Raw genomic sequence first — 12,053 nt, 5'->3', positions numbered from 1 at the left:
GTCACATGACAGAGATCCGTAGAATTGATAAGCATAGAAGAACACCCAAGGATATCAAGTTGGCTGATAGTACAAAGAAGGAAATTTTGAAGGCTGAGAAGCGAAAGGATGATTTAAGACGTAAACACTCCAAGAAACTGGATGCGGTTAAGCGTGTGCCTGAGAGAGAAAAGGCCATTATTGGCATTGCCAAGTAATAATAGTAGTAATAGTATTATATCTGCATTCCCCCCACCACCACCACCACCATCACCCTCCTTTACTACATTAGAAATCAACGCTTATTGGGCAATTCAAAAGAAAGAAAGCAATAAATTGTAATATATATAAACAAACAGTCATTACTTTTTTTTAATATTAAAGGAAACATGTAAGAAGCATCTATTTAATTCTTGTGCAACCGATGGTGGTACAAAACAGGGACTTCCATTGGTATGTACTAGTCTTGGCATTTATGGGGCTTGACCCTTTCTTTACCCCTTGGGCAGAACCGATCGAGTGGAAAGCGCAATCCGTTTTTTTTTTTTTTTTGTCTTTCTGTTAGTTTTTCTCGGTTAACTGAATATATTTGTAACTAGGGTTACATCATGTATTATGCTGTCATTATTTCTGCAGAAACAATAATTGTCTCTCATCTTCTCCCTTATTGCTTTAATGGAAAAAAGATCAACGCATTTCACCCTTATTCCCCCAACGGGCGTAATCTTGACCCACCCCTCCTCTTTTTTTTTGAGTAACCGCTTTTTATTTATTAATATCGTTTTCTTTTTCCGAGTTGATTAAAATCCGGTTAATTACTGCTTGTTACATATTATGCAAATAGCAGCGTCAACAATTAAAGAATGTATAAATAGATTGCTCAACCACAACAATCATAAAAAAAACTCGGTAAACAATTAACGGTAAAGGGGGTGGGTGGGTTTAGGGGGGTGGAGGGGTAAGAAATGAAGGGGTTGAATGTTACACGTTATAGATGTATTTTTGGTTTTTTTGTGACCCTTGTCTATTTCGGACCACGCGTCTGAAGAGACTCGTGTGTGTATATATGTATAAAAATATATATAAATATATATATAATTGTTCATCCCGCTAAACACTATCAAGTGCTAGCTTGTATCACAGCCTTTAAAAAACCCTGTTTCAGCACTAGTTAAGTTCATTCTGAATTCCACACGATGCACCCCATTTTCCGAGAGTCCGGAGATTCTATTTTCTGATTGCGTATTTGTTTTCTCACTTGTTATTTACGAGCGCGCGCACATATGCACGTACGCACGCGTGTCGTGTATCGTGTGTCTCTTTTTTTTTTCCCCTGAGGCTTTTTTTTTTTTTAAAGTGTCAAAAATGCACAAGCCTCCAATTTCCCCTCTCATCCCTCGCACTACAATACAAAAAGCGCCTTTTTCTTTTCTTTTCTTGTGTACCCTTAGTATGCATTGTACAACGTGTCACCATTTATGTAAAATTAGATTTATTATTGATGGAAAATCAATATTATAACAAATAGAGTAAAAGAGATACAGCTTCCAAAAAAGAAAACCTTATTATCAAAATGCCAAAAAAAAAAAAGTCAATTTAACCGTGATACTAAAATAGCTGGTATAAATATATACATCAAGTAAAAAAAAAAAATTAATTTATAATTGCATATTAATTTCACACTTTTTTTTTTTTTCAACGTCAGTAAAAAAAGGTAGCTATCTGATAAAAGTTACTAACATGCAAAAAAAAAATGCAGGGAAATCAAAATGTATGGCGCACGTCCAAACATTCGGATGGTACACCCAAGAAGGCAATTTTCTTTTTTGTGATGACGATTTTTTTGAGTAACCCAAGAAAGATATGACAGTTTGTTTTCTTATTGTTTCAGTTTACATGTTACAACAACAATGTTTGAACAGGAAACATAATATCTATTTGTATACTGTCCAATTAAATGCCACTTTATCCAGTGACAGTGTGAAATCTAATCTGAGGAGAAGACATACAAAAAAAAAAAAAAAAAAAAGAGAGTTTAGATCCCTCGTGCAACCATAAGACAAAAATTGCCTAAAGGAGCACTGAGCTACTTTGGAAAGTGTTAGGGTAACATGCATACATAACCTTAATACCCTTTCTTTTTTTTTTCATGCATCTTGTTTTTTTTTTTTTTTTTTTATATCTGGCAAGATGAAATGTCTCTTATTACAGATTGAAAAAAGATATAGAATAAAAGGAGAGTGATAGTCATTTGAATAAAGGAGCCTTTTATTATTATTTTTTGGTTGATAGGCATTGCATAATTTTGCTATGTCTGTAGTTTATTGTCCAATTGTGTTATGATGACGACTTTTGGGGTTGATCCAAACGGAGCTTTGACTCCATCAGGAAAGAGTCAATCCGAGTTTTTCCATTTTACACTTGCCAAGATGAGGCTAATGAAATTAAATATAGCCACACCTTCTTTAGACTTCGTTTCAATGCTCTAATTTGGGTTTTTTTTTTTTTTTTTTTTTTTTTTTTAAAAGAAAAAAAAACATCGATTGTAACATGACCCTTCTTTTTGGTATTCAATACAACAAAAAAAAAAGTCGAGCCACCTTTCTGTTCACATGTTTGCATATTAAAGATTGTGGCGTTGATAACATGTATTCTATACTCCATTTTTAGGATCAACTTAAAACGGGAGTTTATAAAAAAAAAAAAAAAAAAAAAAAGCTTATATATTTTCAAAGGGAACGCGAGCGCTAATTTAATAAGAAACTATTTTTCCCTTCTTTATTTTTTTCTTTCTTTCTCTTTTTTTTTTCATCTTCTTTTTCTTTACTTTTTTGTTTGCTTTGCTAAAAAGTTAAAACGCGTGTATTTATATATATCTTCTTTTTTTATAAAGAAAAAACATTACAGGTTTTATTTAAAATTAAATGAATAACCGATATCCGTTACTTGGACAAGAAGAACCCGATTACTATATGCTCCAACCCACCACTTCTTCACCCACATCTTCTTCTTCGTCTCCTATTGTCACTACTATGGAAACGGCTCCCATGGTTACCACGGGTATGCAAATCAACAGTCTAGCACCAATGCATTGGCAACCGATCGCATTCCCCTTTGATCAGCAACAACACATGGCATGGGCTAACACACATCCTCAACAGCATCAACACAATTATTTCCAGCACCATCATCCTCAGCAGCAATTGCAACACAATCAGCTTTATCAGCAACAATTGCAGCAGCAGCAACAATTCCAGCAGCAGCAGCAGCAGCAGCAGCAGCTACAACTACAACAACAGCAACAACAGCAACAGCAACAGCAACAGCATCATCAAGATCTATGGACTTCTCAATTAAATATGCAAGAACAGGATTATTACCATCATGAACCATATCCATTATTCCCACAAGAGCAAGTACATTATTTCCCACCTCCCACCGCTATCCCACCTCTCCCACCTCTCCCTACAACTGCTGTTCCAGACACACATATACCAGCATCATTAGCAGCTAGAGAGACACAAGTGGATATGGCGAATCAAACCAAGAGTTCACCGAATGTGACACCTATTCCATCACCTACGACCTCATCGAGCAAGAGAAAGAGGGACAAGGGAGGAGGAGAGGGAACGAATAAACGTAGTAAGGGAAATGCAAACGAAACGGCCGAAGAAGACGCAGAAGGAGGAGGAGGAGTGGATACTAGGTTGAAAGGAAATTTAAAGGCTGTCGATCACTTGGAGAGAGAATTATCGTACTTAGGAGGTGATATTGCCACGATATTGATCTTGCTGGATTCACTACGAAATGCATTTTTAGCAGATATAGCCCCAAGTACAGGTACAAGTTCAGAACGACGAGCACCTACATTACCTTCAATTAGTTCTTTTGATTCGAGGCTAAGTCCGAGTCAATTAGAAGAAGTGGAGGAGGAAGAGAGAAGAAGGCCAACGATAGTACAGGATAATACACGTAGACCGTCACGTATGATTGCACAGAACCCAGAGATGGAACGAGAGATGAGAACAGCGTATGATGAATTGTGGCATCAAACGCGACAGTTAGAAAAGAAGGTAGAATCGTTGGAAGTGAAGAGTAAATATGCCAATATTTTAGATATGAAAAAGCAAGAAGAATGTAATTCACCTACCAACAGTGATGCCTTATCGTCTTCTGTCTTGTCAGAAGAAGAATTTGATGACGATTACTTATCCAAGTAGTGATCTATTTAGACCTTTTGTATGCCCCCTCCTCCTTCTTTTTTTTTTCTTTCTTTTTTCTTTTTTTTTTACTACTACCCCCCCCCCTTTTTATTATGACTTTTTTTTTTTTTATTATTATTATTTGGGGTTTTTCTCCCTATATGTTTATATATGCTCGTGCGACATTTTTTTTTTTTTTAAAAGATCCTTTGTAAATATGATTAAAAAAAAATTTAATATGAAAAAAAAAAATGTCAAAAAAAGTTTTTTTATTTTTTTTTTTTAATGCGATCAATAAGTCGATTACAAATTGAAGTTTAATCCTTTTTTATACATTTAAGGTTGTACCAAAAAAAAACAATAAAACCACTATACTCACCCATTAAGTTGTCAATATATTTTAATTAAAAAGATTACAGCAATTTAATTTATTATTTTTATCTTTTTCTAATTATTAGCCGATTGAAAAAAAAAATCGTAATGAGGGTGTACCTAGAGACAAGGTTTCACAATAGCTCAAAAATGATTTTCCGCGTTCCTCTTTTTGAAAAACAAAAAGTGCATCAATTACACTTCCCGTGTTTGATTTTTGGGCATGATTATTTACATACATGCTTTAACACTTAATTCAATACCTCTATGAGGTGTATGTAGCTCAAAAAGAGAATTTATTAGACAGTCGATTCGTTCATAAACACTGCACAACAAAGAGGGGATGCCGGGTGTGAATTGAAAGCCAGAATGTGCGGGGTAAAAAGGGTATTTGTACCTTTTTTCTTCTTACCCCTCCACCTTGCACGTGAAACGATTTACAGTGGACAAGAAACAAGGTCCCTTGTAAACACCGTCAAGTTTATAATACAATATATACACTCTCCGATTTGAACGACCGGAAAGGTTCGTAATCGTTCTCCATCGAAAATTCCCTCCTAGGCGCGCCAAAAACCTCATCTCACACACCCCCTTTTTATTTTTTTTAGCTGTACTCACTGCCAAAACTTAGCCCGGCGAAACAAAACATTTTCTTTTATTTTTTTTTTTTTCTTCTTTTTTTTCCTATTTTTTTTTTAATACCAACCCCACCCCCCCTCTCTTCTTTTTCCAGTAATCTTAAAAAAAAAAGATGTTGAAGTTCTTGCAATCTTCTTCACCCAAGGCAGTAAGTTTTATTTTGTATTCAACATGTCTCCAGGGCCGTCTTTTTTTTATACTGACATTTGCTTTTTTTTTTTCCTTAGTTACGTGCTGCCAGTAAGCTCACATTTATATATATATATACATAAATACATTGAATACTAATTTAAACTTGAAGACGGTAGAATGGCCGCCCGTGGTCTTCACTATGCCAAGCCCGCCATGCAAGTCATGTCCACCAACCCTCTTCGTGCCCAAGAAGCTTCCGTAAGAGAAAATAAAAAAAAAAGTAAACAAACAAAAATAATATAGAACTAAACATGAATTGTAGGGTTCTATTGCCAGCAAGTATCCCATCATTGATCACGAATACGATGCTGTTGTTGTCGGTGCTGGTGGTGCTGGTCTTCGTGCTGCTTTCGGTCTTGCCGAAGCAGGTTTGAACACTGCTTGTATCACCAAATTGTTCCCCACCCGTTCTCACACTGTCGCTGCTCAGGTAATTTAATTTTTTTTTTTTAAAACACGAGCGAGCCTGTTAGACAAGATGCATTAATTCAAAAAAAAAAAAAAAAAAAAAAAAAAATAGGGTGGTATTAACGCTGCTCTCGGTAACATGACTGAGGATGACTGGAGATGGCACATGTATGATACCGTCAAGGGTTCAGATTGGTTAGGTGATCAAGATGCTATTCATTATATGTGTCGTGAAGCCCCTCACACCGTTGTTGAACTTGAGCATTATGGTGTCCCCTTCTCCAGAACTCCCGAAGGAAAGATTTATCAACGTGCTTTCGGTGGTCAAAGTTTGAAGTATGGCAAGGGTAAGTTAGAATACATGCATATATATATATATATATATATTGGACAGTAAAAGCAATCAGATATCTAACACTTAAAAAAAGGTGGCCAAGCTTACCGTTGTGCTGCTGTTGCTGATCGTACAGGTCATGCTATTCTCCATACCTTGTACGGTCAATCACTCCGTCATAACACTAACTTCTTCATTGAATACTTTGCTCTTGATTTGATCATGGAAGATGGTGAATGTAAGGGTGTGATTGCTTTGAACATGGAAGATGGTACTCTCCATCGTTTCAGATCTCACAAGACAGTGATTGCCACTGGTGGTTACGGTCGTGCTTATTTCTCTTGTACTTCCGCACATACCTGTACTGGTGATGGTAATGCCATGGTGGCCCGTGCTGGTCTCCCCCTTCAAGATTTGGAATTTGTTCAATTCCATCCTACCGGTATCTATGGTTCCGGTTGTTTGATCACTGAAGGTTCTCGTGGTGAAGGTGGTTACCTTGTCAACTCTGCTGGTGAACGTTTCATGGAACGTTATGCACCCACTGCTAAGGATTTAGCTTCTCGTGATGTTGTTTCTCGTGCCATTACCTTAGAGATCAAGGCTGGTCGTGGTGTTGGACCCGAGAAGGATCATATGCATCTTCAACTCCATCATTTACCTCCCGCTGTTCTTCAAGAACGTTTGCCCGGTATCTCTGAGACCGCTGCTATTTTCGCTGGTGTTGATGTTAACAAGGAACCCATTCCTATTTTACCCACTGTTCATTATAACATGGGTGGTATCCCTACCCGTTATACCGGTGAGGTCATCTCTGTGAATGAAAAGGGTGAAGATCAAGTTGTTCCTGGACTTTATGCTGCTGGTGAAGCTGCTTGTGTTTCCGTCCATGGTGCTAACCGTCTTGGTGCTAACTCTCTCTTGGATATTGTCGTCTTTGGTCGTGCTGTTGCTCATCATATTGCCGAGACTTTGGAACCCAATACTCCCTTGAAGCCTTTTGCTGCTGATGCTGGTGCTGAAACCATTGCCAACTTGGATAAGCTCAGATACTCTGAGGGACCCAAGCGTACATCCGAGATTCGTCTCAATATGCAAAAGGTCATGCAAAGTGATGCTGCTGTCTTCAGAACTCAAGAATCTCTTGATGAAGGTGTCACCAAGATTGACAAGGTATTCCAATCTTTCAAGGATGTGGGTGTCACTGATCGTGGTATGATCTGGAACACTGATTTAGTAGAGACCTTGGAACTTCAAAACTTGTTGACTTGTGCTGCTCAAACCATGCACTCTGCTGCTGTTCGTAAGGAATCTCGTGGTGCTCATGCTCGTGATGATTATCAAGAGCGTGATGACGTGAACTGGATGAAGCATACTCTCTCTTGGCAAAACCAGGAAACCGGTGAAGTCAAGCTTGATTATCGTGCCGTCACTGATACTACCCTTGATGAAGCTGAGTGTAAGCCCGTTCCTCCCTTTGCTCGTGTTTATTAAATTCTCTTTTTTTTAAAAAAGAAAAAACTTCATATCATAATAATAAAATAAAATAAAAAAAAACAATAAACACATATACACATTATTTAGTTTATTGCTTGTTTTTAAACCAACGAACATACAAGCCGATGAAAGGCCTCGACTTCAGCTTCCTTCTTTTTATGAGCCATACCCTTCGTACGTATAAAGACATTGGCATACTTTTTGGATTGTAAAGTAAGCTCGGCATAAAAGATAGGAGCATGTGGAGGACCCTTCGAAGTGTTGTCAATGCTGACCTTTACTTGTTTCTCGTAAGTCTTGATGATATTTAAGAAGGTGGTTTTGGATGAGCCTGGATGATTCACCATATGCTTCAACATATTTCTTTCGTCCTTGAACAAGGTTTTAAAAAAGTCAACAATGCCACGTTTTGGTGGTGGAGGAGAAGGATCCAGAAACGATGCCTCTCCTTGCGGTGGATGCTGTTGCTGCTGCTGCTTCTGTTGCTGCTGCTGCGGCTGCTTTTCTTCCTTTTCTTCTTCCTTTTCTTCTTTCTTTTCTTCTTCTTTTTCGTCGTTCTTTTCTTCTTTCTTTTCTTCTTTCTTTTCTTCTTCTTTTACTGCTGCGATTTCTGATGGTGCTGCAGTGGTGGTGGTTGTGCCTGCGACTGCTTCTGGATGAAGTAAGGAAGCGATTTCTTCAAAAAAGATGCGCTGTTCTTCCGAAAGATGGGTAAGTCTGTAATAAGCTTGGTCTTCTTGTTGCTTTTTCATCAGTTGATTGATTGGCAGATAAAAAGAAAAACTTGTTAAATACAGCCCTCTCTTTTTTTTTGTAACATTTACAGTCAAATTCATGCGCTCTGGTGTGTGACAGGCTTTTTTTTTTTTTTTAAAAAAAAAAAGGCACTCATCATCCCAAACAAGCTTACATAACATGAAAGGGTTTTTTTTAATTGCAAACTATCAAAAGATGTCATGGTGTGTAACAAAGAGGAAATCACATGATTGACTTTTTTTTTACAATGTAACCTCAAGCCCATTAAGAAAAAAAGATTTTTCATATCTCTTATCACCGACCTCCCCTTTCCACTCGTTTATTATTATTATTATTATTTGAACATGTCGGATATTGCAGACAAACTCTTGTCTGCTGTCATGGTAGTTGCACCCACCATTGGTTATTTCGATCAGGTAAAAAAAGACATGACGTAAATAAAAGTAATGGCGACCATTGAACGAATACATAGTACCGCATCATTTATAAAAGCAAGACGAGTTTAGGATTCAATTCTGTCACTTGTGCCATCTTGTGTTTTGCAAAGTAAGATATATATATATAAAAGTATAATTTGTATTCTTATTCCCCCCCCCCCCTTTTGCTGCTGCTGCTAGTATTCTGCGTTTGTTTTTCTGGTAATATATATATATAAAAAAAAAGGAACAGTAACGAGATGATGAAAAAGTGACCCTGTTTTTATTGTGTAGGCTAGGCAAGCGATTTGACATCACCTTGTTATTCCAGTCGATTGCGATGCTTGTATCTATGCTTGTGTTATTGGAGATTGTGATTCGATACAAGCCCAAGGACATTGCATTTGAAACCTTAATCGATAATGATGATGATGATAGTGAGAGTGATCATCATATTGCATTCCAGAGAGTAGAAAAGAGATGGTACGAACGTACGTTCTGGGGATGGGATAATTACTTGGACTATGTGAATTGTTTGTTGATGTTTACGAGTGTGATTGGCGTATTGTACATCTTTTTGCATCCGTATTCGATGTTTATTGAAGCACTTGGATTCTTGAGTTTAGGATTGGAAAGTACGTTACCTGTGCCTCAATTATTAACAAATTTTAAACATCGTAACACGGATGGCTTTAGTTTATTGATCCTGGCTAGCTGGGTAAGTTAAAGAAACTTAATTTTTTTGATTGAAACAAAGAAGTGTACTTACACATACGATGGTAATGGTATGGTAGTTCTTAGGGGATGGATTCAAGGCATTTTATTTCTTTTATAATCACTCACCCATCCAGTTTGTTGCTTGTGCTTTGATTCAGTTGAGCTTTGATACGATTATTGTATTCCAGTTAATTCTCTTTTCACCCAGAGTTAAAAAGTGGTTGGGTATTGAGTCTCCCATTGCTTTACCCACAGAAGAAGAAGAAGAGGCATAAAAGAATAAAAAAAAAAAATTACATTCTTGGAGAGAGGCACGTGGTGTCACACTTTGACATCTCATTCGCTCCTATTGTTGTGATGCAAATCCCGCACGTGGCCCAAAAATAAAAAAAAATAAAAACAAAAATCGAAGCATTTTTTTATTATTATGAAAATGTACAGTGAGACCTTGTATGACTCGGCTTTTTTTTTGCATTTTAGACTTGTTTATTTATTCAATGTTTTTTTTATATATTTTCTTCCTTCTTTTCTCTTTTTTATTTTCTTTTTTTCTTTCTTTTTAACCTACCTGATTTTAACAAAAAAATGAAGACATCTAGTCTGTGTATGGCTGTCATGATGGCAGGCACATGTTTAGGTGAGATGATTCAACATCCATTCATGCATCCAATGCGACATCAGAAAGAAACACAGCTCCATGGAAAGTATCTCCATATCACGGATATCCATGTAAGTGCTTTTTTCCTTCCTGCTGCTGATGCTGCAGGCCCAAAACACTATCTTGTTATATATACTAACGAAAAAACAAACAAACAAATAGATGGACAAACATTATGTCGTTGGAGCTACCATTAAATCAGATTGTCATCGTGAACCAAAAAAACACAAGAACAAGAAAAAGAAGCAAGGCCTATTAGCAGGCTATTGGGGTGCACCCGGTATGGATTGTGATTCACCTCCACGATTGGTCTATCATTCAATCGATACCATAGCAGCAGAGTGGAAGGATAAGATTGATTTTGTCATCTGGACAGGTGATAATGCTAGGTAAAAAGACACTTGTAAAACATTTTAGTTTTTTTTTTTTTAAACACTAAAAAACATTTAAAAAGACATGACGCCGATGGACTTATCACTAGAACAAAAGAGGAAATTGTGGGTTACAATGTACAAGTCGCTGAATTATTAAAAGAAGCTTTTAGACTAGAGAGTAATAGAACACTGCCTATCGTCCCATGCATAGGTAAATAGTAAAGTGTGAGTTACCTTTATCATGTCCTCTTACACACACACACACGAAATATTAGGTAATAACGATGTTCATCCTCATAATGAATTAAGAGGCATGAAGGGTAATCCCCAATTACAAGAATTCAGTGAAATGTGGGACGACTTTATTCCACTGGAACAACAAAAGGTGTTTAAACGCGGTGGATATTTTGCTGTGGATGTGGTACCGGGACTTCGCGTCTTATCGATCAACTCGCTTTATTTCTTTGGATCCAATGATGTGGTGAACAGTTGTGGTGATCTCTTGGGACCTGGTGCTAAACATATCAAGTGGATGAAGAAACAGTTAAAACGCGCACGTCAAGAAGGTGTCAAAGTGATTATCATTGGTCATGTTCCACCTACCATCAAGACATTCAAGGACGATTGCTTGGATGATTATATCAAATTGTCTACTAATTTTGCAGATATCATTACTGGTCACATGTATGGTCATGCCAATATGGACCACTTTCAAGTGTTAGGTCGATCCTATTCTAGTTTAAATGAAGGAGGCAGTGATGATGATGATGATGATATGCATGTTCAAAAGGACACAGGGAGATTTATCTCTACCTTGCATAAACAGTATAAAAAAGTGAAAAAACTTCGAGATACCGAGAATTTGGTGGTGATTCATGTAGCTCCACCTATGCTACCCCTCTTTTATCCTACCTTTCGTGTCAATGAATATGAATCCAATGTCCACTCTGCTCGTTTTGGTGATTGGCTTAAATACACCCAATGGTACACCAATCTGACCATTTACAATGAGGCAGCTGATAAGGAAGGAGAACCCTTGAAACCTCAATTTGAAATTGAATACAGTACGGATGAGACTTATAATATGACGGATCTGACAGCTTCCAGTTGGCTGGATTTTGCAGAAAGAATTAGCTCCAAAGAAGAAAAACCCTTATGGAAAGTTTATTTAGCCAATATGTTTGTGCAAACCAACAACAATTGGTATGGACAAAGTGTACCCGTTCAAGAACCATCTATCATTTCTTGGTGGCAATGGGTTTTACAACGTCTTCTTTCTTAATGATATTTTAAAGCACTTTTAAATAATAATAAATATAGATTTTTTATTTAAAAAAAGATCAGCATTGTAGCTTCTTGAAGTTTAAGTGGCGCTGAAATTTAGGGAAAATTTACGTTTATCGATCCTGAGCAAGTGGACCCAATATACTAAAAACTTGTATCTATCCAGACTGTCACGTACAAAAAATAAAAATAAAAATAAAAAAGCCCCTCTTTGCTGCTACACAA

The 12,053-nt window shown here is 37.0% G+C and overlaps 6 protein-coding genes across 6 annotated transcripts in view; 5 read left to right on the top strand and 1 right to left on the bottom strand.

The window, feature by feature from the left end:
* The window catches only part of EV154DRAFT_516321 (WD40-repeat-containing domain protein), a 1,779-nt gene extending 1,397 nt beyond the window's left edge, over positions 1-382 (top strand). The window contains exon 3 of the mRNA XM_051602368.1: positions 1-382. This exon is cut by the window's left edge and continues 290 nt beyond it. Coding sequence (XP_051455330.1) covers positions 1-197 — 197 coding nt within the window. The 3' untranslated portion in view covers positions 198-382.
* A 2,339-nt stretch (positions 383-2,721) lies between these two features.
* Positions 2,722-4,389, top strand: EV154DRAFT_516320 (uncharacterized protein). Its single transcript, XM_051602367.1, has one exon. The coding sequence runs from the start codon at positions 2,904-2,906 to the stop codon at positions 4,197-4,199; it is 1,296 nt and encodes a 431-aa protein (XP_051455329.1). The 5' UTR covers positions 2,722-2,903; the 3' UTR covers positions 4,200-4,389.
* An 812-nt stretch (positions 4,390-5,201) lies between these two features.
* EV154DRAFT_468174 (succinate dehydrogenase flavoprotein subunit 1) lies at positions 5,202-7,737 on the top strand. Its single transcript, XM_051597791.1, has 6 exons — positions 5,202-5,340; positions 5,420-5,432; positions 5,494-5,582; positions 5,647-5,814; positions 5,905-6,139; positions 6,221-7,737. The coding sequence occupies exons 1-6, from the start codon at positions 5,305-5,307 to the stop codon at positions 7,618-7,620; spliced, it is 1,941 nt and encodes a 646-aa protein (XP_051455328.1). The 5' UTR covers positions 5,202-5,304; the 3' UTR covers positions 7,621-7,737.
* Positions 7,725-8,375, bottom strand: EV154DRAFT_483682 (uncharacterized protein; the record flags this gene model as incomplete). Its single annotated transcript, XM_051598594.1, has 1 exon — positions 7,725-8,375. One exon carries the CDS (start codon positions 8,373-8,375, stop codon positions 7,725-7,727), a length of 651 nt encoding a protein of 216 aa, XP_051455327.1.
* A 348-nt stretch (positions 8,376-8,723) lies between these two features.
* EV154DRAFT_565941 (uncharacterized protein) lies at positions 8,724-9,787 on the top strand (the record flags this gene model as incomplete). The annotated part of the gene is made up of 4 exons (XM_051605928.1): positions 8,724-8,795; positions 8,852-8,925; positions 9,090-9,513; positions 9,590-9,787. The coding sequence occupies 4 exons, from the start codon at positions 8,724-8,726 to the stop codon at positions 9,785-9,787; spliced, it is 768 nt and encodes a 255-aa protein (XP_051455326.1).
* Positions 9,788-10,046: 259 nt separating this feature from the next.
* EV154DRAFT_516311 (Metallo-dependent phosphatase-like protein) lies at positions 10,047-11,881 on the top strand. Its single transcript, XM_051602366.1, has 4 exons — positions 10,047-10,241; positions 10,333-10,559; positions 10,625-10,755; positions 10,820-11,881. The coding sequence occupies exons 1-4, from the start codon at positions 10,098-10,100 to the stop codon at positions 11,824-11,826; spliced, it is 1,509 nt and encodes a 502-aa protein (XP_051455325.1). The 5' UTR covers positions 10,047-10,097; the 3' UTR covers positions 11,827-11,881.
* The last annotated feature ends 172 nt before the right edge of the window (positions 11,882-12,053 follow it).

The sequence above is a fragment of the Mucor mucedo genome (assembly GCF_025094135.1).
Source record: "Mucor mucedo strain NRRL 3635 chromosome Unknown EV154scaffold_78, whole genome shotgun sequence".
Classification (NCBI taxonomy): Eukaryota; Fungi; Mucoromycota; class Mucoromycetes; order Mucorales; family Mucoraceae; genus Mucor; species Mucor mucedo.
The sequence above is the reverse complement of the archived record's forward strand: the minus strand, read 5'-3'. Positions and strand labels throughout refer to the sequence as shown.